This window comes from Microcaecilia unicolor, chromosome 1 (genome assembly GCF_901765095.1).
Source record: "Microcaecilia unicolor chromosome 1, aMicUni1.1, whole genome shotgun sequence".
NCBI lineage: Eukaryota > Metazoa > Chordata > Amphibia > Gymnophiona > Siphonopidae > Microcaecilia > Microcaecilia unicolor.
In genome coordinates, this window is record NC_044031.1 from 723,645,982 (window position 1) to 723,672,671 (window position 26,690).

The following is a 26,690-nucleotide window of genomic DNA, read 5'->3' on the forward strand; positions in this document are numbered from 1 at the left end:
CTGGGACAGGAAAGACAAAAGAGGTGGCAGCCTAGCCCTCATATACCGTTCACATCTCATAGTAGAATCCTGCACTGACCTCCTTTCCCCATCACTTGAAATTGCTGCAGTTAGCATTCATCACAGTTCACTCCGCAAACATCTGGTCTGTGTTCTATTCTACAGGCCTCCAACTAATTGGCATAATAATCAAACCGATCTCTTGGACTTTATATCTACTATCTGAACTGCCAACCCAAATAGCATCATATTGGGCGACCTTAATCTTCACCTTGATAATCACAACTCTCCAGAAACACTCCAATTTTTAGATTTCCTCCACCTCTGGAACTTGAAGTGTCCGGATGCTTGCCCTTCCCATTCCAAAGGACACACATTAGATCTCTTCTCCTATAAATTTCTAGATGACACCAATTTCCTCCTAAATGATATCCGTTGGATTGAAACGGCCTGGTCCGATCACTACAAGCTTCAATTCACCTTGAGCTGGTAAAGCTCGGGCTTGCATCAGCCCAGTCCAATCCGCACATACAACTCAAGAGGTGTAATAGACATTACACTGTTCTGGAATTCAGTGTATAGCAATGACTGGGCAGTGCAAGCCGATTCTGCCCTCTATCTCAGTGCCTGAGACAACAGATGTAGGAGTGTTCTGGATACTATTGCACCCATGCGACTCAAAACTTCCTATGTCCATAGCGCTACGCCTTGGTTTTCTTCAGAGCTAAAAACCTTGAAAACAAACACGGAAGCTTGAACGAGCATGGCGCAAACAGAAGTCAGATCAAGCGTTGGAAGCTTGGAAATCCTGCCACCGCAAATATAATTATGGCACCAAGAAAGCAAAACACCTTTATTTTTCCATGAAATTAAAATCTGCAGGAAATGATAGCAAAAAGCTAAACCATCTCTTGAACTCTTTTCTTGCCACCAATAAGCTGGAGACCACCCAAGACGAGCTTCCTTCAGCAGATCTGCTTGCTACTTATTTCAACGAGAAAATACGCATTCTTAGATCTACACTATCTAGTTCCCCCACAGCTGTGGACGATTTCCTAGGCACATTGGATCCATGCACTGATTACTGCCCAGCCGACTGCACGTGGACTGCCTTTAGTAGCATTCTTGCAGATGACGTTTCAAAAGCACTACTAAAGTTCTCTAACAAGTACTGTGGTCTGGACGTCTGCCCTAGCAACCTTTTAAAAGCGGCTCCAAAGCGCTTCATCACTGACCTGACTTCTTATCTAAATTATATGATGAAACAGGGCATCTTCTCCCCTGAGCATGGCAGTATACTTCTCGCACTCATTCCAAAGAATCCAAAGATCAAAGCCGATGTAGTTTCAAATTATCGACCAGTGGCGTCTATATCATTGATTATCAAAGTAATGGAAAGCATGGTAAATACTCAGTTAAATGAATTCCTGGAGACCTTTGATATTCTCCATTACTCACAGTCAGGATTCCGTGCCCAGTATAGCACTGAAACAGTCCTAGTTACCGCCCTGTCAAATTTTAAATGGGAGATATCTGTGGGAAAATAATATTACTGCTGCAGTTCGATATTTCTAGGGCGTTAAATATTGTGGACCATAATATCCTGCTACATCTATTAGATACCTTAGGCATCGGAGGGAGCGTGCTACATTTGTTTAAGGGTTTCCTGTCTTCAAGAACATACCAGGTCAAAGCCACGCTGGCTTTTTCCACTCCCTGGAAAGCCTCATGTGGGGTCCCCCAAGGCTCGCCTCTTTCACCAACACTATTCAATATCATACTGTTTCCCCTAGCAAACGCACTAGTTAACCTAGGCTTAAATCCATTTATCTATGCAGAAGACATAACCATCTACATCCCCGTCCATTCCTCATTGGCTGAAATCACAGATTTGATCGAAGCGAGTTTTTCCGTCATGGATCTGTGGGCAAAGGTGTTTATTTATTTATTTATTTGTAGCATTTGTATCCCACATTTTCCCACCGATTTGCAGGCTCAATGTGGCTTACATTTGCCATAATGGCGATTGCCATTTCCGGGTAGCAGAATTACAAAAGGCATTGCATTAAGGTGCATACATACATGGTAAAGAAGAATTCGTTATGGTATTGCATATTAGTTCTTGAGTGAAAGATTGGATTGTAATATACATTAGGACATCGACTATAGAGAGACCATAATCAACATAAGGCTTAAAGTGGTACTGCTTGATCATTCTTAACAAAGAGGTTATTCATTCAAGTGAAAAAGAGTTCGGTTTTCTAGTTCTTGTGCATTCTTATTATTTAGTATTTAGGATGGATGTTATTGGTATGCCTTCTTGAACAGTTCAGTTTTCAGTAGCCTTCTGAAGATAGTTAGGTCTTGCGTTGTTTTTATGGCCTTCGGTAGTGCGTTCCATAGTTGTGTGCAGATGTAGGAGAAACTGGTTGCGTATGTGGATTTATATTTTAGCCCTTTACAATTGGGATAGTGGAGATTGAGGAATGAGCGTGCTGATCTTTTTGCGTTCCTAGTAGGCAAGTCTATAAGTTCTGACATATAGGCCAGGGCTTCCCCGTGAACGATTTTGTGGACCAGGGTGAAAACTTTAAATGCAATTCGTTCTTTTAATGGGAGCCAGTGTAATTTTTCTCTTAGGGGCTTGGCGCTTTCGTATTTCGCTTTCCCAAATATGAGTGGCTGCTGTGTTTTGGGCAGTTTGAAGCTTCTTAATGATTTGTTCTTTACAACTGGCATAAATAGCATTGCAGTAGTCTAGATGGCTTAGTACCATTGATTGTACTAGGCTGCGGAATATTTCCCTTGGAAGAAAAGTTTGATCCTTTTAAGTTTCCACATTGAGTAGAACATTTTCTTTGCGGTATTTTTCGCATGGTCTTTGTGTGAGATTTCGGTCAATTGTGACTCCCAGAATTTTCAGACTGCCTGAGACCGGAAGGGTGTAGTCTGGGATGTTTATAGTATTGGGCTTGTTTGTGTTATATTGTGAGGATAGGATGAGACATTGTGTCTTTTCTGCGTTTAGCTTTAGTTGGAATGACTCCGCCCATGAGTTCATTATTTGGAGGCTGTGTTTGATTTCATTTGTGATTTGTGTTTGAATGGGATGTATATCGTGACATCGTCTGCATAGATGTACGGGTTGAGTCCTTGGTTGGATAGCGATTTGGCTAAAGGTGTCATCATTAAGTTAAAAAGAGTTGGTGAGAGCGGTGATCCTTGTGGTACTCCGCATTCAGGTTTCCATGGTGTCGATGTTTTTGAGTTTGAAATCACTTGATATGTTCTTGTTGTTAAGAAGCCTTGAAACCAATTTAGTACGTTTCCTCCAATCCCGAAGTAGTCTAGGATGTTCGAGAGTATTTGGTGGCTAACCATGTCGAACGCGCTTGACATGTCAAATTGTAAGAGCAGTACATTGTTCCTGGTTGCAATCAATTGTTTGAATTCAGTTATGAGGGTGGTTAGCACGGTTTCAGTGCTATGGTTGGATTGAAATCCTGACTGTGACTCGTGCAGTATTGTGAATTTGTTTAGGTAATTGATAAGTTGCTTGGTTACCATACTTTCTATTAGTTTGAATATCAGGGGGATGGGATGCTACTGGTCGATAGTTGGATGTGTCATCTAATTTTTTCTTTAAATCTTTGGGTTTAAGTTAAACAAAGAGAAGACTCAGTATCTTGTCCTCTCGTCCCTCCATATCAAATTCTCTTCAAGCACCCTTGTCATCAAAGACCAGTCACTTCCTATCTCAAAGAGCCTCCGGCTTCTAGGTGTTGAGCTGGACCCTCATCTGCAACTGGACCTGCATGTGCAAGCGGTCACCAAGAGGATGTTCTATGCAATGTGGAGGCTACAGCGTATTAGATTCTGTCTCACCAGAGAGCTCTTCCGCACTCTCGTTCACTGGCTAGTCCTGTCTCACCTAGATTACTGTAGTGGAATATATGCGGGCTGTCAGGAGCATTTACTGAGAAAGTTCCAAACTGCCCAGAATACTGCTTCGAGACTCATCTTGGGAAAATTGCGCCTGGTTCATGCGCAGCCTCTGTGTCTCAACCTACACTGGCTACCAGTGAAAGAACGAATCGCTTTCAAGATCTGCACAATAACTCATAAAATACTCTACGGATTAGCTCCGGAATATATGATTCCTTTAATAGATCTACCACCATGAAATGCCATAAAAACATCTCGCTCCTATCTCCAACTACATTACCCAACTTGTAGGGGTGTCAAATACAAGCTTTTTTTTTGCCTCGTCTTTCCACTACTCCAGCCAGAAGAATTGGAACGCTCTACCTTTGCATTTGAGATCGCAAGCTGATCACCATCTTTTCAAGAATTTGCTGAAAACGTTCCTATTCGAAAAAACATACTCCATCATTAACTCTGCTGTTTAGTCATTATCATTGTTGCTTGTGTTATCTCCTTACTCTTCAGAAGCAATCATGTATTGTACTTTTCTTCATTTTATAATTCATGTAAGCCACATTGTGCCTGCATTTGTGGGAAAATGTGGGGTAGAAATGAACCATAAATAAATTAATAAATAAATATATCCCAGCTTTGTGATAAAAAAAGACCCCCCCCCCCCCCAAACACACATACAAAGAAGCAAAACAAAAAAAAAAGGAAGCATGGGGGAAGACCAATCTAGTTCCAATACAAGGGCAATCGTTTACTGACATATGCACAGCAAACTTGACACAAGCAACTCGTTGCAGCTCAGTTCTGAGTTCCTTCACCGCAGTATACTGATGGTATAACTTGGCAATCTTGTTTTGAATTGTTTAATGTTTCACCATTGTTATTCATTGGACTAATTTGTCTTGACTTCTGAGGCAGGCACACCTATGCACCAAAATGCAGGACTGCATCAAGTCTGCTGTGTATACTTCAATAAATGATTGCCCTTGTGTTGGAACTACCCTTCCGAAAGCTGCTGAAAACTTACCTCTTCAAACAGGCCTATCCAAACTAATCCACACCACCAACATTATCCATACCTCAATCCTTCCCCCACATCTCTTCCTCTTGTCCTACTCTGTACAACTCAGGGATACTCTGGGATACTCAGGGATACTCTGTCCTACTCTGTACAACTATGTTATCTCAGGGATACTTTGTAACCAGACATTGTAAGCCGCACTGAACCTGCTATTGAGCAGGAAAGAGCGGGGTATAAATGCTACAAACAAACAAACAAACAAACAAATAAATAAATAAATAAATATACAGTGTTGAATATGTCTAGTAGCACTATAGAAATGATTAGTAGTAGTAATAGTAATACGTAGCTGAGCAGAAAAGACATCCGACTATGTTTAGGTTAATTTTCATATATGTATAAATCAGAAACTCTAATAGTTCAACAAAAACTTAAGAAACTGTTTTGTTTTGCTTTTTTGATTGTTTGAAGATAAGTTGCACGATAAAAGTATTGCATTGACCAGGAAGTTGTATCGAAGGTCTTCATACACGTCAAGCAACTGGATTAAGCTTACTCCTCAAGCTAAGTAACAGCTTTACATTTCTTTGCAATTTAAAGAAAAACTTTGAACAGCCCTTATTAGGAGGAGGCAGGGCGTGCTATGATGTCTATGGGGTGTTTTACTTCTTGACTCCTGAGTCTATGTATATACACCAAAATAACTGAGCACATATCATTAATATTTTATTTATTTTATTTATTTTGTGATTGTTTAGTTTTGATTTTATTGAACTATTAGAGTTTCTGATTTATACATATGCGATATATAAGGAAACTGAATTTAACGAAACCCCGATTATTACATTGATATAGGTTAATTTTCAGCCACAACCTAGACAAGAGAAAATGAACGCAAAACTACCTTTGTCAGCTGATTGTTTAGTGGCTTCCTTAAAACTCATTTTCTCGTACATCTGGAACAGTTGCTACTAATACTGGAAGCTATATAGACCCCTGGATTCTATATAAGTTTTCCAAAGTTGGGTGCGCAGGGCACATGTGCTTGTAAATTAATTAGTTAATGAGGTCTCAACGATCAATAAGTGGCGCATTGACTGGCATCAATTTGGATTTGCACACACATTTGGCCTAGTTGTTATTCTTTAACATCTGTGCCTAAATTTTATAGCGCACAACCCAAAATGGGGCGTGCCCATGGGAGGAAAATGGGAGGGTCAGGGGCATTTCAAAAATTTTGGTGCAGTGTTACAGAATACCAGGGTTATGCACCCAACTTGCATGAAAGGATATACACCAGGTTTCTGCAGGCTTAAGCCTTGCACCCAAAGTTGGGCATGAGAATCTGTGCTAACGCTATTCTATAAAGGATGTTCAGCCCACAGCATCCTTTATAGAACAGCACAGCGCGGATTTTTCCCGGCACCTAATTTTGAGCCTCATTTACTGAATCTGCCACAAAATGGAGTACACATAGTTTATATAAAATGATCAGATGCAAGGTAAAAAATCTTTTATTGTATGAGTACTTATTACTTGTTGGTTTTTCTCTTTAATAGAGTTTTTTTGCACGGGTATCTTATCAGTCTAGATAAAGAAAAAAGAAAAAAAGGACCATTGATAGGATTAGCTCTATTTACAACTTTGGCATTCTTTTGTAATAAAAGGGCTCATTCACCTGAAGATGCATTGAGGTCCAGTTAATTGAAGTTTAAACATTAAGGCAACCACACGCTGTGAGAACAATATTTGAGTTGCTCTTGGTATAACCCTTATAGAAGTAGAATACCATGCCATATTTTGTATTGTTGTTCGAATATTTTTACTGCTCTAATTGCCTCCTGCTCATGTTTGATCTATTCTTACCGTACACCACCTTGAGTAAATTCCTTCATAAATAAACATAAATAAATGTTGTTCTCCACCTTGGCCCAGAGAGATTATAATTTAATAAACCATAACTTACTCCTCCAGGAATAAACAACTAACTCCTTAGGCTAGACAGGAAGATTCTTTCAACAAAAGTCCGTATTCCCTCCCATCTAATTGTCACAAAAAACAATCCTCCCCCCACAACAGCTCATTCAGAGCCTCTTTCCCTAGACCCGAGCAGGACAACTGGTTCTCCTGGAGCCCACCCTTGCAGAATCTGTACTGGTTTTCCTGAATGTCCCCCTATACGCTAGCAGAAGGGATGCAAAAGTTCACCTACCACCAACATGGCTCACTGGTGCTGTCAACCAAGATGGCATAAATCTATGAATTTAAAGTATGCACTAAAATTTTGAAAAGTCATACCTTTGTCAATACATCCATGGATTCCAATCATGAGGGCAGCACTGTGATACAGCGGCAGGGGAGTATATACAATGTCCTCTGAGGTGACACCGCTTGCTTCAAACAGGCCACAAGCTAATGACAGACGTCTGTAAGTTATCACCGCAGCCTTTGGAAGACCTGTTAAAAAAAAAAAATTATCCAGCACTATTTAACATGAAAATACAGCAAACTTAAATGTTTAAATTTCAAAGCAGGCAAAACACTCAAGCAACTGATCGATATACATACTTCACTACGTGATACCTACAGGTGAGATTCAAGTGCACATGTACTGAGTTTGTGTGTCCCTCCCAAAAAATATAACAAGGATTGCTGCTATAATAGCTGGGGTACCAAGGGAAGCAACAGGCCTGCACATCAGCTCTGGAAAAAGCCTGGGTAGGTATTGATGGGCTAGAAGCTGGGATGTGGAGGAAGGTGAAGCATGTGAAAATATAGGGCCCTGATTACTAAGTTGCACTAGCGTTTTTAGCACATGCTAAAAATTAGTGGACGCTAACCATGTAGATGCCTATAGGAATATTATGGGCATCTACACGGTTAAAAACACTAACACACCTCTAGCGCAGCCTAGTAAACAGGGCCCAAAGTGACTCCCAGATGGGCAAAGGATTTAACAGGGATACTAGCATAAATTCAGATTTCTGCATTTCATTTAAAGTTAAGAGGGACTAGTACTAATTGATTTTTCCAAATTAAAAAGGGCAAAATACAAGGTTAGGTGTGGAACAGGGTGAACCATAGGAGTCATGGTCATCCCAAATTTTATCCCACCCAACATCAACAACACAGATGCTCAGGGAGTATTGCACTACCTCCGAGTCCTTGGATATTTAATTTAGTCTATTAACTTTTGGGTCGATATTCAAGGTGATTTAACCACCAGAAGCAGGTCCTGGCTGATTAAATTGTCTGTTCAGGGCTATCTGTGAGTTTTTAGTGGCAATTAATCCAGTGGCGTAGCTAGGGGGAGGGTCTTAGAGGCCCAGGCCCCCCAATCCTGATGGTCAGTCAAGTGCCTGTGTTTTAGGCACTACTGGCTGCACTCCAATTCCCTGCACCTCTGTCCTTCACCGCTCCTTACACCGCTATTCCGCTCCCTGCATCTCTGTCCTTCAATTTTAGGGGCCACCAATAGCGTCAGTGAGGCAACCACTCTGCCATCAGTAGCCCGGAAGCTTTTCCTATGCTACAATTTCTTGTCCCGCCTAGGTGGGACGCTGCAACAGAGGAAGAGCTTCCGGGGCTGTGTAAGACAGTGTGTTTACCTTGCTGACACTGCCGGCGGCCCAGAAAATTGAAGAAGGTCAGCGATGCAGGGAGCAGTGAAGGACAGTGGTACAGGAAGCCAGAACAGGAGATGTCAAAAAGCTGAAACCAGTTAGGTTGGTCTCCCTTTCCCTCTCCTCCATTCACCCAAAACAAAACAAGCAAACCTATGAGCAACTCTATCCACGTTGTCGTCCTTTATTGTTGGTAACATTTTTATTTGATTTTGCTTATATTTTCAAACCTCCTGGCTTTGCAGCATGCAGATGTACACAGGGAAGTATTGAGTAATTAGTTCTAAATTGTAAATCATTGTGTCATTTGGAGGGGCTGGTTATAGAGACCGCATGTATTCGAGCAGAGATTTTTTTCACCTAGTAAAGGGTCATCAAAACAGACATCATGTTATGAGAATCAGGTGTTTAACAATCAGACTTGCTATTTATAAGTACAATTTAAAAAATAATTAATTAAGTTGAAACTTGGGAGCACTTAACATCTTTTTTTTTCCTGTGCCCCCATCAAAAGAAAAAGACAGCATGTGGGAACTTGCTCCTTTTGTTTTCTGGATTGCAGTGGTATATTATAAAAATGCACTTGCCTTTTTTATTAATACTATTTCACAGAGAGGTATTGAATAATGAGGGAAGGGATTCCCTTCATGCAGAAGTTTTGTCCAAAGTCAGTCTGAATGTGGCAACATTGTCCAGTTCAGCACACTGTTAGCCACCATGTTCATACAAAGTTAATTATATTCAGGGGAAAATAAATCTGTTGGTGCAGGCTGCTTGCTATGTGAATATTCCATCACTGTTTCATTATTGCTACCAAGTATTAAATATTAAGGGCATTTGCTTTAAACTTTGTTCTAATTCGTTTATCCAGTCCTTACATGTATGTATGGTTTTGCTTTTTTAAACCCAAAGGTGAACTCTAAGGCTGGTTAAACAATTAGGTGTAAACTGTGTTGTTTCTGACTACTTGTTTTGGACTGCTTTGGGTCTTGATGATCTGTATATCTGCTGTCTAGAATTTTGGAAGATGGAAATGAGAAAATAAAAGTTAAACTTCGGATATACTGTGTAGAAGTTGTTGTTTGCTTTTGCAATGTGTGTATAGGATGCCTGTTCTGGTATGTGCATGCTAGTACATATGGCTACGATTCCTGAACATGCGGCAACATTAAAGGACAGACTTTTAAATGTCCAGTTGGGTATATATATGCTAATCTCAACTTTGTTAAAAGTTAAATGTTTCAGACATATCTATATATTTGCTCCCATGATATAACTGAATTCTATTATTCTATCTCGCTGTATTTTCAAATGTAAGCCACATTGAACCCGAGTTTGCTTGGGATAATGTGGGGTATAAATGTTAAAAAATTTAAAAAAAATCCTTTATCCTCCACCTTTTAAGACACTGCCTATCCAGCAGGATGGTGATGGCACAAGGAAAGCAAGTTTGGTCTAGTGAAGACTAACTCAAAATAACCTATTCCTTAGTTGGACTCTGGTATTACCATATTGAGAATGCAACCATACCAAGCTTCCGTGGTTATGTTCCACTAATAAGATGGCTGGAGTCACTGGGCTCATTTTCAAAGCACTTAAAGTTCCACAGCTTACTATGTAACTTTGTAAGTCTAAGTGCTTTGAAAATACAGCTCACTGTTGCCCCACAAGTTTTTAACTTTTCTTGGGTATCCAGATAATTTATTAGTGGGTTTTATTTTGGGGTAGAAAGTGATCTTGTATTTTGCTTCCTACAGTAGATAATCCCTTTTTATTTTTATGTCTTCTATGATATGATGTACTGCTTATAGAGAATGTGATTTCTACTATAATGGTTATGGGATAATGCAACTTCATTTAAAAATGTCAGTGCTTCCAAGGTTTCCATAAGTGTGCATGTTGTTTACGGCAGTTAGAAAAAGGCCTTTTTAAAAATGGGGCAGTAAATGGCTGTGCGCTAATATTAAAATTAGTGCACGGCTATTTATTGCCTGAGCCATTACTGCCACCTATTTAGAAGGTGATAAGGGTTCACTTGCTACTTGCGGCAATGTGGCTGTGCTGCCGATTACCATGGGAAACTGCGTGTGCGAACTTCGGAACTACCGCCGGGTGCCCGTGCTACCCCGGCGGTAGGGTTGATTTGGCACATGCTACCCCCGTGCAGTAGCCCTACTGTGGCATAATAAAAGGGCTCCTAAATGCTGAATATTGGACAACTGGCTATGCATTAGCCGGCTCTACAAAACCAGATATTCAATGCTGAAGCCCAGACAGGACCAGGCATTGAAGTCAGCAAATGATTACGTACCGCTGGCTATAGAACCCTTTAATAAATTCCCTTATTCCATCCTCCAGCTATTAGTTTCTCCCATTTTTATGTTCTTTGGAGGGTTGGTGAGTAACTACATCCTTTTATTAACAAGAACACTTTATTTATAACATTCTCTTTCATCAAATGCCCAAGAGGATGTGCAGCAATCGATAAAATAATAAAACAGCAGCAACATCAAATCAGTAATAACAACAATAGCAATAAAATAATCAATTAATGCTAGTATACACAAATTAGTTAAAACAAAATTAAATAACATTAAAAGCATAAATGATATAAACAGCCTGTTCATCAAAAAGAAATATAATTAAAATTAGCTACTATATACTTGCAGGAAAAGAATAGTTGCTTCCCAATAACAGGGGTTCTCTGTAAACAGCAAGACTAATTAGACACATTCAGAGCCGATGTCATCTAATGGCTTTAAAACAGATAGTGCTCTCAGAGCTCAGAAAGTCCTGGATGCAGAGACCTACTTTCAGTCTATACTTAAATTGACAGTTCCCTGGGCTGATGCAATATGTGTATCTGATTTCCTGCTCTTTTTGGAGAATCCTTGTTAAAGGTAAGCAATTTTATTTATTTATTTATTGGGTTTATTTATTGGGATTTATTAACTGCCTTTATGGAGAGATTCACCCATGGAGGTGTACAGCAGGTACATTTTAACATAAAACTTACAATGTTGTTAACAGCATTTTGCTTTCTCTGACAACAAAAGGGATGAAATCAGCCACAATCATAGGCAATCCCAAAGCTGAGTGACACAAACATCCCACTGGGAAGGTACTTGGGAACAACCCAGAGCACATGCATTAAGAAGAAATATACTCCTGGTGCAGCAAATATTCTGCAGTGTTTTATTGACACCACACACTTTTTAAAATTGCTGTAATTTGCATGCCATTAGTTTACTGCTGAGTGTAAAAGATTTTTTAGTGCACAGGTTAGAGTAACAATCACTGTCCCAATGTACCACTTACTGCATCAAGGCCTTATTTTTTACTTTTTGAAAAAAAAATTGTATTCCTTTACAATTTAATAAACCAAGTGAAAACTTACAGCAAATGGAGCAAAATTGCTCATCTACTCTAGTCCACAATACAAAGGAACTCCAAATAGTAAAGAAAAAAAAAAGAAAAGAAAAGAAAAAAGTGGCAGGAACACCAATTTCCAGCTTATTCATAATACAATAGGTAAGATGATAATAGGGGAGCTCATTACAGGGGACTCCATCGGTCTACTGGCAGGGACAAATGTAGATACATGAGAAGGGTCAGGGAAAATGTACTTCTTGTCATTAAACTTAATTATATACTTAAGGCCTGGTTGTTTAAAGCAAGTGGGGAAAGCATGTGCAGCATGACTCATGCAATTCTTTCCAATCCCTTTGCATGTGTGTGTGCAAGTGGACCTGTTCTGTGTGTGTCTTTCAATTGGAAGACACAGGGAAGGGGTGGGTGTGTGTGTGTGTGTGGGAGGGGGTGGGGAGTTGAGCAGTGTAGCACCCAACCATTCTGTTCATTTGGAAGGAGTAAACAAATTAACCCAAGTGAGACAATATATGAAAGTATTAGATATCTCAAAGGAACAATGTTACAGTTTAATCACAAGATGCTACTGTCCCACAGACAGGGCTGGATTAACACCATTTTGGGCCCTAGGCAAAATAATAGAACAGGAGGGTAACAGAAGAAGTGGTTTATTACAAGTTTCCCGACATGGCCACGTTTCACCCTCAGGCTGCGTCAGGGGTAAAAAAAAACTAATAGGGGTAAAAAGCAAAGTGAACCCCTAAAAGTAGTCAGACAACCACCTAAAAAAATACAAAATAAAATAAATAAATAAAATCTCACAATGCTTGGCCTCAATTGCCGTCTTTTATGCACATTCAATGATCTAAAAATATTGAAATTAATATTCACTTTGTTAAAAAGTAAGAATCAGTGGGTTTCCATGTTCTAATAGATAGCAACTCAAATCAATAGAAATCAATACAAAGTACCTAAAAACATCATACTGTTCTATGACAATCACATATATCCTGATGATGATATCATTAAAAAGAACTCCACTGATAAAGAGCACTGCATTACATGCCAGTTGTGCTGAGTGGGATTGCTAAATTCTTTGTAATGAGAAAATCATTAGGGTTTATTATGTATGCATATCCACCCATTCAAATAGCAGCATAAAGCACTGGATTGCCTGTGAGTTTGGCTGAGCGCCTCTGAATCAGTATTGCTACATCCACTGCAAAGTTTTTTTAATGACACAAGTATCAGGGTAAGCACGTTTGGTGCGTTGCAACAGCACAATTTCAACTGATGTTTGTACATTCAAACAACAGTAATGAGTGCTGGATTGCCTGTGAGTTGTGATCAGTTTTTTTCATGGCCACTGTGGAGTTCTTTTTAATGATATCATCATCAGGATATATGTGATTGTCATAGAACAGTATGATGTTTTTAGGTACTTTGTATTGATTTCTATTGATTTGAGTTGCTATCTATTAGAACATGGAAACCCACTGATTCTTACTTTTTAACAAAGTGAATATTAATTTCAATATTTTTAGATCATTGAATGTGCATAAAAGACGGCAATTGAGGCCAAGCATTGTGAGATTTTATTTATTTATTTTATTTTGTATTTTTTTAGGTGGTTGTATGACTACTTTTAGGGGTTCACTTTGCTTTTTACCCCTATTAGTTTTTTTTTTTACCCCTGACGCAGCCTGAGGGCGAAACGTGGCCACTTCGGGTAACTTGTAATAAACCACTTCTTCTGTTACCCTCCTGTTCTATTTTTTTTTGTCTTTTTTGATCTGCTTTTGTTTTCTTTTGATTTGCTATTTCTGTGGCAGATCTTTGCCTTTTTTTGTTTCTGTCCCCTAGGCAAAATATACATTTGTGGGCTCTTACTATGTACCTCCATTTGGTGGAAGAATGTGGCCAAGGAAAATTGTGCACAAGATAATATTGTCCTCCTAAAAGTTAAATTGTTACTGAAATTGTATTTTGCTGCTTTATAGAGAATTGAGTATCTTGTCTCATTAATAAAACCCCTGTTGGTAACAGTGAAAACAGGCACCACACATCTTTCCTTGGTAACTCAATCTAATTTACTGTCCCTGTGGCTTTATTTTTCATTTTCTGCTGGCATGTACCTTAGTGAAGACACACTAATGTATTGGAACTGGTGCCTAGCAACTCTTTAATCTTCTAACCCTCTTCTCTATTGTAGATCCCCTATGGGTGAGGTTTTAAAAGCAGATGGTAAAAGGATTCAATCATGGTGTAAGGTTCCCATGCTAAACACTCACCAATTAGGGGAAATACAGGAAAAATAAGAAAATTCTATATCATATATGGTAAGTAGCGTGCAATTCAAGATATTAGATGAATTTCCTTTGATGTTTCAGATTTTTTTAAAGAATGACAATACTGCACACTGTACTTTAGATTAAAATGATTCAAATGATTTATTGCACAAGATGCTTCCTTTTAAAATGCAATAAATATTGGTTATAAATATATTAAGGAACAGCTGTATTAAAATTGATTTTTGGATATGCAATTTATATCTCTCTAATAGTCTCTATGACCCTTTTCCTTTAGCTATAGAAAAGTATAAAAGGATATTTTTGTAGACTTTGCTATGATAGTCTTCTTTTCCCTTTTCCTTCTTTCCTCTTCAAACGGTGGGTACCATGAGGAGATGTGTGGCGCGATGACCCCTGGCCAGGGAGCAGGAACCAGGAACAGGGATACCTACTACACTACGCTTTAACAGATCAATAAATCCTAAACTCTAACTAACAGTCTGATTCAATTAGGTCTGTGATAACACTCCCTATCTACCTTCCAGAAAAAAACATATAATTAGGAATCCCTAGTCTTTCCCTCCCATGGTTGACAAATACAAGGAGTGTTGAGAGTAATTTTCTTTAAACTGGCCGAGAACATAAAAATTACCTGGGATTAACATAAATAACTCCCAGCAATACGAAATATACACTGCCGCCTGAATACGGTGCAGTCAATGTTCTCTCATAGGTGATTACCCATTCATGGTCACTGGGAATTTTTATACTTTTAAATCTCCTTCCCAGACCATTTAGATTTGAAGGAATATTTGAAAACAATATAGTCAGCGTTTATGCTGAGGTCTCACATATAACACTTTATTAAATCCACCCGTTTCACCAGCTCATTTACACATTAACAGTCTGGCAGGGTTTATGTTCATTGCCTTTCCACACCACTTCTCAGTCAGGTCAGGCCTCTCTAAAGCCCCTAAACCACGTCAGGCTTTTAGTTTAAGTACTAAGTCTTACTCATTCACTCCACACTCCTTCATGTCATTTAAAATACTCTCAGAACTGTTCTAAAACAGATTTGGTGTGGCATCTGAGCCCAGAGCATTTACACAGGTCTGCCCAGTGTCTCACTCACCTCCCAACTGACCAGCAAGCCGTTACCAAGGCAATCAGGTCTCAGCTTGCTCAGCTGTTCTCCCAGAGTGATGTCACTTTAGAACCCTCTCCCCAGCTCTAGCCCTCAGCACGAGTCCAACACTCCAAATTCCCCCAGCACACAAACCCTGCATTTAAAAATTAATTAACACCAATTTCAAACAAATACACATAACAAGCTTTTTTTAATTAATGGTAATATTAGTACCTGAGTGTCCCTTGAGCCCCAAAAATCCACTGGACCCTGGAGCAGGTAAACCCCTATAAAGGGGCACTGATAATTTTAATTTTTTTTTATTACCCCATCTACACTATTATATATCCATTCCTAAACTTCCATCCTTTTGGGGGCTGGTAACCACTTGTTGTTCAGGCATATTTTCAAGGCCGGTCTTCATGCCAGTAAGCATCTTTCTAAGCCTCCCTTCTCCATAAAAGAGTGCATTTCTGACATGCAAAGCCTACCCCAACTTCTCCCTGTACCAACGTGTGGATTCTTTAATTTTACTGCATAGCCATGTTTTGGCGTAAAAAGAAAACTGATTTTTCAGCTTATTCTGAGGGTGCCACACACACGCACACTATTCTAGATGTAGACAACCCCACTCTGTTTAAGCAATGTGTAGTATCCTCTGGGCCTAACCCTTGGACCCTTGGTGTAGCTGATGACATCATCACCACCTCTGATATTGAAACCAAATTAGAAAAGTACTGTTCCTTATATTCAGTTAAGTCAGAGCGTACGAGAAATGCTGCTTGTCTTTGGTTAATGGGGGCCATATGTAAGAAAATATTTAAAGGGTGTGCAGAATTGAAAGAGAAATTACAATCCAAAGAGAGAGAATGTATGGAAATAGATAAAGAAAAGGAGTTTTTATGCACAATAACTACTTGCTTAAGTTATCAAGCAGATTCTCTAAAACAGCAAGTCCAACAACAGGTAGCCTAAGAAAATCAAATGCAGACCCAAATTTCAGCTTTGGAAATACAAGCAAGCCAGGTTCCAGGCTTGAAACACTTAGTAAGACAGTTAACACTGCAGATTCCCACCCTAGGTGAAGATGCTGATCATACACATTGTCACAGGGAGACACAGGCCTTAAAACAAAAACTGCAGGATTCTCGCCTGCAGGTCTCACCTATTATAGGCCTCCCATATACCCCTCAGGACACATCGACAGCCACAGCTAACCTTGTGTCTGCTGTGATAAAGGTATCACAGTCTCAACCTATAGAAGGAGGTTTCACTCAAACTATTAGCTCACAACCCTTATCACAGACAGATATGGAAGTGATAGCTAAGCAGGTAGGCAAGGCAGACCCCAATAATTTTCCCCATGCTTGTGTTATGCTATGGAAGTTAGAGCAGGAAGAAAAACTTGATACAGAGGAACTGATTAAAATTGTTTGCCTCTGTATTAAGCTTAAATATGCAGAGCAAATGGAAAAAATATTAGTGTGGCTAAACAGATAGGCTTTTCCTTACTCAATTTGGCAACAGCTGCTTGTGTCTCTTTTGGCAGGAGAAGGTTTAAGGCCCAAAGTGCAGTTATCCAACAGGATAAGAATGAGAGTACTGAAGAATATGTTAGAAAAGCAGTACTATTACTGGTGATGACTGGACTAGCTGAGGGGAGAGATTCAAGAGGGCAGTTACCAAAAGATCTTTTAGATGTGCACACAAGTACTGAGGACCTCAGGGAAATTTGTCAGGGCATGCATCCTGCTATTGCAAGAGCTTTATGTTCTTGGGCACCAGGTGAGCCTGCTTCTGCTAGAGATTTGTGTGTGAAGGCAATGAATGTTGTAGGAGTATTTACCTGAGATCTTTGCTGGTCTTGGCCTATATAAGCCAAACCATTCTGTTATGATATGTTATGATATGAAACAGACGTTCAAATATTTGAAAAGTATTATTCCGCAAACGAACCTTTTCCGGAGGTGCGAAGGCGGTAGAACGAGAGGACACGAAATGAGATTGAAGGGGGGCAGACTCAAGAAAAATGTCAGGAAGTATTTTTTCACGGAGAGAGTAGTGGATGCTTGGAATGCCCTCCCGCGGGAGGTGGTGGAAATGAAAACGGTAACAGAATTCAAACACGCGTGGGATAAACATAAAGGAATCCTGTTCAGAAGGAATGGATCCTAAGGAGCTTAGCCGAGATTGGGTGGCAGAGCTGGTGGCGGGAGGCGGGGATACTGCTGGGCAGACTTATACGGTCTGTGCCCTGAAGAGGACAGGTACAAATCAAAGTAGGGTATACACAAAAAGTAGCACATATGAGTTTATCTTGTTGGGCAGACTGGATGGACCATGCAGGTCTTTTTCTGCCGTCATTTACTATGTTACTATGTTATAACAATATGGACACTTCTGCCTGTGGTCTGCATACATTTGTATTCATCAGAAACCAGCTTTTCTACAAAGGAAAATTACTGCTAAGCACACCATGATGACTTCATCCAATGACATATTATTTGTTGCAAACTAGCCCAGTTATCTCCTGGGAAGAATGGAGGAGAGAGACACACATGGCTCCAGGAGTACAGGATCCTACAGGGAGGATTGCATGCCATCGATAACAGTTTCATTGCTACAACAAAGGCTCTCTTCATGACCATGAATCTGGCTAGACATTATTACACCATCTGTAATTGGTCCACAGGTATCATCTGACCCATAAAAAAGTTGGACTGAAGAAGAGGAGGAGAGGAGAGGACCAGAAGACTTGCAGGATGACAGAAAGCTCGGAAAGAGCAAGAGACTGATTTCCTAAACACCAGTGAACTGCATACCTTGTAACAAACTCACAAGGTTAGCTCAGCTACGATATACGGCCTTACCTAAAGACTGTGTCATCTGCATCCAGAATACAGATCTCGGGCTTATTCCTGGACTGAGAGACTCGCTTAGGCTTCAGCTTGAGTCTAGGAGGAATCCGCTTCTTTACCATTAGAAGTCTGCCACAGACAGCAAGGTGAGATAACAGGATATACTACCTATACGGTCATGGGGATAATTAGTCCTTGGCTTTTGTCTGAGACAGATGGGTTTTATGTCATGACTTACAGTCTGTGAATTTAGCTGCTAACTATGTATTTTGCATAAGAACGTGTGGTGTAAGTTCTCATAATAAACATTAGGATATCAGTATTGTGATCGGTTGTGTAATCACTCATCTAGTTAGTCCATTAGGATAATCATATATCATTATCTATATATTATGGTGATAATCTATTTTTATAGCAAGTTATTTTGTATTTTGCTTGGCATTTTGCTTCAGAACTCTCTCTCGCTATATATATATATATATATATTTCTTTACCTAATAAATAAAATATATTCCATCTGTGGCATTGTTCCTTTTTCCAGCACATTGGGCCAAAGAGGTATGCTTCCCCTAGACACAAGTCCAGAATAATTGCTATTTAGTAGTGTTCTGTCAGCTATGTACGTCAGGATATACAGTGGGGGAAATAAGTATTTGATCCCTTGCTGATTTTGTAAGTTTGCCCACTGACAAAGACATGAGCAGCCCATAATTGAAGGGTAGGTTATTGGTAACAGTGAGAGACAGCACATCACAAATTAAATCCGGAAAATCACATTGTGGAAAGTATATGAATTTATTTGCATTCTGCAGAGGGAAATAAGTATTTGATCCCTCTGGCAAACAAGACCTAATACTTGGTGGCAAAACCCTTGTTGGCAAGCACAGCGGTCAGACGTCTTCTGTAGTTGATGATGAGGTTTGCACACATGTCAGGAGGAATTTTGGTCCACTCCTCTTTGCAGATCATCTCTAAATCATTAAGAGTTCTGGGCTGTCGCTTGGCAACTCGTAGCTTCAGCTCCCTCCATAAGTTTTCAATGGGATTAAGGTCTGGTGACTGGCTAGGCCACTCCATGACCCTAATGTGCTTCTTCCTGAGCCACTCCTTTGTTGCCTTGGCTGTATGTTTTGGGTCATTGTCGTGCTGGAAGACCCAGCCACGACCCATTTTTAAGGCCCTGGCGGAGGGAAGGAGGTTGTCACTCAGAATTGTACGGTACATGGCCCCATCCATTCTCCCATTGATGCGGTGAAGTAGTCCTGTGCCCTTAGCAGAGAAACACCCCCAAAACATAACATTTCCACCTCCATGCTTGACAGTGGGGACGGTGTTCTTTGGGTCATAGGCAGCATTTCTCTTCCTCCAAACACGGCGAGTTGAGTTCATGCCAAAGAGCTCAATTTTTGTCTCATCTGACCACAGCACCTTCTCCCAATCACTCTCGGCATCATCCAGGTGTTCACTGGCAAACTTCAGACGGGCCGTCACATGTGCCTTCCGGAGCAGGGGGACCTTGCGGGCACTGCAGGATTGCAATCCGTTATGTCGTAATGTGTTACCAATGGTTTTCGTGGTGACAGTGGTCCCAGCTGCCTTGAGATCATTGACAAGTTCCCCCCTTGTAGTTGTAGGCTGATTTCTAACCTTCCTCATGATCAAGGATACCCCACGAGGTGAGATTTTGCGTGGAGCCCCAGATCTTTGTCGATTGACAGTCATTTTGTACTTCTTCCATTTTCTTACTATGGCACCAACAGTTGTCTCCTTCTCGCCCAGCGTCTAACTGATGGTTTTGTAGCCCATTCCAGCCTTGTGCAGGTGTATGATCTTGTCCCTGACATCCTTAGACAGCTCCTTGCTCTTGGCCATTTTGTAGAGGTTAGAGTCTGACTGATTCACTGAGTCTGTGGACAGGTGTCTTTCATACAGGTGACCATTGCCGACAGCTGTCTGTCATGCAGGTAACGAGTTGATTTGGAGCATCTACCTGGTCTGTAGGGGCCAGATCTCTTACTGGTTGGTGGGGGATCAAATACTTATTTCCCTCTGCAGAATGCAAATAAATTCATATACTTTCCACAATGTGATTTTCCGGATTTAATTTGTGATGTGCTATCTCTCACTGTTACCAATAACCTACCCTTCAATTATGGGCTGCTCATGTCTTTGTCAGTGGGCAAACTTACAAAATCAGCAAGGGATCAAATACTTATTTCCCCCACTGTATATATATATTAGTAAAAAAGGCCCGTTTCTGTTAGAAATGAAACGGGCACTAGCAAGGTTTTCCTTGGAGTGTATGTTTCAGAAAGAGCGTGTGTGTGAGATGGAGCGTGTGTGTCAGAGAGAGAATGTGAGAGAGAGACAGAGTGTATGTGTTTGTGCGAGAGAGAGTGTGTGAGAGACAGTGTTTGTGTTTCTGTGTGACATTGTGTGAGAGAGAGGGACAAAGACAGTGAGTGTGTGAGTGAGAGTGTATGTGGCAGACAGAGAATGAGTGACTGCGTGTGTGGTGTGAGGAACCCCCTCACCCCCTCCCTCTCCCCTGCCCCCTTGCAGCCAGGCATGTGCAGCGACCCTCCTCTCCCCGTGTTCCCCCTGCAGCCACCCATGCCCATCAACCCTCCTCTCCCCCTGCTGCGTCCTTCCTGTCTCCCCTGCTCCCCCTGCAGCCACCCATGTGGTCTCAGCTCCCCCCCCCCCCCACCAGCATCCCTCCTGTCCCCCTGCAGGCACGCATGTGCAGCGTCCCTCCTCTCTCCCCTGTCCCCCCCTGCAGCCAGCCATGTCCAGTGACCCTTCTGTCCCCCTGCCCCCCCTGCAGCTACCCATGTCCAGTGACCCTCCTCTCCTGTGCAGCCCCCATGTCTGAGGACACTCCTCTCCTTTTTCCCTGTTCCTCCCCTGTGGCCAGCCATGTCCATCGACCCACCTGTCCCCCCTGATGACCACCAACCCTTCTGTCCCCCTGCCCGCCCTGCAGTGTCCGTCCTGTATCCCCTGTCCCCCTTGCAGGCACCCATGTGGTGTGTGGAGCCCCATCCCTATCTCCCTGTTCCCTGCCCCCCCTGCAGCAACCCATGTGCAGCGACCCTCCCCTCACCTCCCCCTGCTTCCTTCCAGCCACCCTTGTCCAGCGAGATCCCCCCTTCCCCCCCGCCAGCGCAGCACCCAAAGAAAGTCCCTTGTCCCCCCCTTCACGCATCACCCGACCCCCCCCCCCACTGTGGCACATCACCAAGCCCCTCCCCCCCTCATCAACCCCCCCCCCCCCCGCCACCCGCAACCACTAATACAAACTGTGTCCGGCGGCTGCTGCTTCTGCTATTCAGCAGCAGCAGCCCGTACATAAAGAAACCCCCCCCCCAAAAAAAAATCCTCCTAAAACGCACCTCCGTTGAGAAGCATCTCACATTGGCTGAAGTCTCAACATGCGCTCCTCCTCTCCCCTCTGACGTCTCGGCGTTTCTCCGGGGTCTTCCGGCAGGGGCACTGATGTTGAGGGGAGAGGAGGAGCGGCTGCAGAGACGTCAGCCAACGTGAGATGGTTCTCCATGGAGGTGCGTTTTAGGAGGTTGTTTTTTTGTTTGTTTGTTTTCTTTATGTACGGGCTGCTGCTGCTGAATAGAAGCAGCAGCAGCCGCCAGACAGAGGTCGTGGGTGGCGAGGCGGTCAATGTGGGGGGGGGGGGGGGCTTGGTGAAGCGGCGGGGGAGGGGTTGGGTGATGCAGCGAGGAGGGAAGGGGGAAGGGGCTTTCTGATGCCCCGTTGCACGGGTTGTTGTGGCGATGCGGCAGGGGGGGGGGCACTTAGAGGTGCACCGTCGACACTGTTTGTGTGTGTTTGTGTGTGTGTGTTTGTGTGTGTTTTTTGTGTGTGTGTGTTTTTTGTGTGTGTGTTTTTTGTGTGTGTGTTTTTGTGTGTGTGTGTGTGTGTGTGTGTGTTTTTTGTGTGTGTGTGTGTGTTTGTGTGTGTGCGTTTGCGTGTGTGTGCGTTTATGTGCGTTTGTGTGTGTGCGTTTGTGTGTTTGCATTTGTTTGTGTTTGTTTGTGTGTGTGTTTCTGTGTTTGTGTGTGTGCGTTTGTGTTTGCGTTTGCGTGTGTGTTTATGCGTGTGTGTGTGTATGCTTATGTGTGTGTGTTTGCGTTTGTGTGTGTGTTTGTGTTTGTGTGTTTGTGTGTGTGTTTATGTGTGTGTGTGTGTGTGTGTGTTGTGTGTTTATGCTTATGTGTGTGTGTTTGCGTTTGTGTGTGCGTTTGTGTGTGTTTGCGTTTGCGTGTTTATGTGTGTGTGCGTTTGCGTGTTTATGTGTGTGTGCGTTTGTGTTTGTGTGTGTGTGTGTGTTTGTGTTTGCTTATGTGTGTGTTTGTGTTTATGTGTGTTTCTGTGTGTGTGTTTGCGTTTGTGTGTATGTTTATGTGTGTGTATGTGTTTGCGTTTGTGTGTATGTTTATGTGTGTGTATGTGTTTGCGTTTGTGTGTGTGTTTATGTGTGTGTGTTTGCGTTTGTGTGTATGTTTATGTGTGTGTATGTGTTTGCGTTTGTGTGTATGTTTATGTGTGTGTATGTGTTTGCGTTTGTGTGTGTGTTTATGTGTGTGTGTGTGTGTGTGTGTGTTTGTGTGTGGGGGGGGGGGTTGCGGGTGGCTTTTGTGGTCATGTGGTTGGGGAGTTTGCCAGCAGTCTGTAGCAATTCCTAGGCAGGGGGAGGAGTATGGAAACACTCCCCCTGCCTGGGTCGTTGTTTGTTGGAGGGGGTTGCCAGTTGGTAGGGGTGCCTTTATGGATCCCTTTACTCTCTGTGTTCCGCCCTCGAGGGCGGGGCAGAGAGACATGGTGAGTTGGATGGCTTCACCACCATGAACTTACGAACTGTTTAGGGATTTTGCAGATGGCTTCAGCAGGTTGTCTTCAGAATGTTGAGGTAGCGTTTTATGTACAGATGGGGCGTGGCTGAGGGCGGGTCTATGAGTGAGGGTGACTGGTCCTAGCCTATGAAGACTACAGGATTTTTGTGCTTCTCTGCCTTGGAGTGAGCTTCTCTGCCTTGGAGTGAGCTTCAGAACATTCAAGGTGGGATTTATTAATATAGATATATATATACATATTAGGAGTTGTCCTCCTGGATATATACCCCTACAATGTCCAAAAGTATCAGGGTAGTGAGGCAATTACCCGGTTATTTTTTTTTTAATGAGGCAGATTGAAGAATGGTGGGATAGTTGGGGTGCAGTAAGGACAGTTTGTGGAGTGATGGGGTAGTTTTTGAGGTAAGGACAGTTTGCAGGGCAGTGAAAGAGTTATGGGGATGGTTTTCAGGGTAGGGAAGTTTTTTGTGGTGGTGGTGGGGGGGGGGTAGTTTTATTTTGGGGGGGGGGGATGAGGCAGTTGGGAGAGTACAGAACAATAATGAGGCAGTTAAAGCAGCGATTTCCTAACTGCTATGTTACACTGTATGTGTTTCTATGTTGCACAAGCTGGAACGTCACCCATAGAAAAGCACTGGGCCACTTTTTGGGGAGGCCTATTTCTCCAGAACAGCCAGTCCGACCAGACCCATGTTTAACTTAATCTATCTTTTTATAAATGTGCCCAGTTTCATCCCATTCTGTTATATTTTTGCAGAGTTATTTTGTCCCCAGACAGACATTCTTGACCCCTTTCATATAATTATTTCATTTTTCCTGGAATAAAAACCACTGTTATGCAGATTCTCCCATGATTACTATACATCATTCACCTTCTACAAATGCACCATTTTTACCTGTAGTTCCAGAAGTATAGATGTACATGCCTGGGGTTTTAGGCTTAACATTTGATCTGAAGGATTCCGAAATAGGCTCGTCTGAACATGTTTCAATTTTGTCACTTAAGCTCTCAATCCCATTTGTGGTGGACTCTCTGCTTAGATAAAATATTTTCACATTTTCCTTTTGCAGGCTTGGCATTATTTCTTGGACAGCAGCATTCAGGCCTTAAACAAAGAAAATTAAATTGAACAAATACTAATTTATATTTTTTATTGGAGAACGCACATAGGGCCCCATTCACTAAGCTGCGCTAGAGGTGTGTTAGTGCTTTTAGCGTGTGCTATGTAGGACCCACAATATTCCTATGGGCGGCTACACAGCTAGCACATGCTAATTTTGTGCATACGCTAAAAACACTAGCGCACCTTAGTAAAAAGGGCCCAGAATTATAACAATACAAAATACGTACAATGAACAACATGTTTTATAACAACCTAAGGGGTCCTTTTACATGACCATGTTTCAGCGGGTGTTGCCTGCATCGGGGGGGGGGGGGGGGGGGGGGGGGGTCTGCAGTCTCACAAGGTTGGAGTGGAGGAGTGGCCTAGTGGTTAGAGTGGTGGACTTTGGTCCTGGGGAACTGGGTTCGATTCCCACTGCAGGCACAGGCAGCTCCTTGTGACTCTGGGCAAGTCACTTAACCCTCCATTGCCTCAGGTACAAATAAGTACCTAAGCCGCATTGAGCCTGCCACGAGTGGGAAAGTACGGGGTACAAATAAAAAACAAAACAAAACAAGGTTAATACACATAATGCACTTTGGTATTGGATAAATAAATGCTTAGAAGTGGTTTTTGGAGCTTCCCTCCCAGCATTACAAGTAGACCTCGGATGCAGACAACATTCGCCAAAACACAGCCTTGTTCGGTCAGCCAAATACTTCATGTTTTGACAATAAACCTTGGACTGGATGAGTTTGGTCTCCTTGGTTGCTTTTTTTTTTCTCTCCTTGATTTGTCACCGCTGTTTTTCTTGGATTCAATTTTGTAATAAGCCATTTATTTATTTATTGCATTTGTATCCCACATTTTCCCACCTTTTTGCGGGCTCAGTGTGGCTTACAATACATTATGAATCATGGAAATACAATTTGTTACAACTTGGTTATGGATTACATTGTGGTGAGTCGTTTGAGTCAAAGTTAAAGTATCGATAAGGAGTATAATCATGGAAAAAGCACTGAAACATTGGAAGGAAGCAAGGGAGACAAAAAGGGGCAATATATAATAACAGGAACACACTTGGTATACATTTTCTGTGAGTAAAGGTATGAGTGTGGTATGATTTCGGGGGATGAGAATACAGGAGTGGCTGTAATGATGCATAACTGAACAATGTACATAAGTACATAAGTAATGCCATACTGGGAAAAGACCAAGGGTCCATCGAGCCCAGCATCCTGTCCACGACAGCGGCCAATCCAGGCCAAGGGCACCTGGCAAGCTTCCCAAACGTACAAACATTCTATACATGTTATTCCTGGAATTTTGGAGTTTTTAAACTCTGCTAAGCTAACCGCCTTCACCACTTTCTCCGGCAACGAATTCCAGAGTTTAATTACACGTTGGGTGAAGAAACATTTTCTCCGATTTGTTTTAAATTTACTACACTGTAGTTTCATCGCATGCCCCCTAGTCCTAGTATTTTTGGAAAGCGTGAACAGAAGCTTCACATCCACCTGTTCCACTCCACTCATTATTTTATATACCTCTATCATGTCTCCCCTCAGTCGTCTCTTCTCCAAGCTGTATAGCCCTAGCCTCCTTAGTCTTTCTTCATAGGGAAGTCGTCCCATCCCCGCTATCATTTTAGTCGCCCTTCGCTGCACCTTTTCCAATTCTACTATATCTTTCTTGAGATGCGGCGACCAGAATTGAACACAATACTCAAGGTGCAGTCGCACCATGGAGCGATACAACGGCATTATAACATCCTCACACCTGTTTTCCATACCTTTCCTAATAATACCCAGCATTCTATTCGCTTTCTTAGCCGCAGCAGCACACTGAGCAGAAGGTTTCAGTGTGTTATCGACGACGACACCCAGATCCCTTTCTTGGTCCGTAACTCCTAACGTGGAACCTTGCATGACGTAGCTATAATTCGAGTTCTTTTTTTCCCACATGCATCACCTTGCACTTGCTCACATTAAACATCATCTGCCATTTAGCCGCCCAGTCTCCCAGTCTCGTAAGGTCCTCTTGTAATTTTTCACAATCCTGTTGTGATTTAACGACTTTGAATAACTTTGTGTCATCAGCAAATTTAATTACCTCGCTAGTTACTCCCATCTCTAAATCATTTATAAATATATTAAAAAGCAGCGGTCCTAGCACGGACCCCTGAGGAACCCCACTAACTACCCTTCTCCATTGTGAATACTGCCCATTTAACCCCACTCTCTGTTTCCTATCCTTCAACCAGTTTTTAATCCACAATAGGACATTTCCTCCTATCCCATGACCCTCCAATTTCCTCTGTAGCCTTTCATGAGGTACCTTGTCAAACGCCTTTTGAAAATCCAGATACACAATATCAACCGACTCCCCTTTGTCCACATGTTTGTTCACTCCTTCAAAGAATTGAAGTAAATTGGTCAGGCAAGATTTCCCCACACAAAAGCCATGCTGACTTGGTCTCAGTAATCCATGTC

The 26,690-nt window shown here is 41.9% G+C and overlaps 1 protein-coding gene across 1 annotated transcript in view; it reads right to left on the reverse strand.

The window, feature by feature from the left end:
- SLC27A2 (solute carrier family 27 member 2) overlaps positions 1-26,690 on the reverse strand; it is a 237,274-nt gene that overhangs the window by 158,544 nt on the left and 52,040 nt on the right. The window contains exons 2-3 of the mRNA XM_030189601.1: positions 23,992-24,201; positions 7,256-7,414 (exon numbers count right to left, since the gene is read on the reverse strand). Of these exons, the coding sequence (XP_030045461.1) occupies positions 7,256-7,414; positions 23,992-24,201 (369 nt within the window). The remainder of the gene's footprint in view (positions 1-7,255; positions 7,415-23,991; positions 24,202-26,690) is intronic.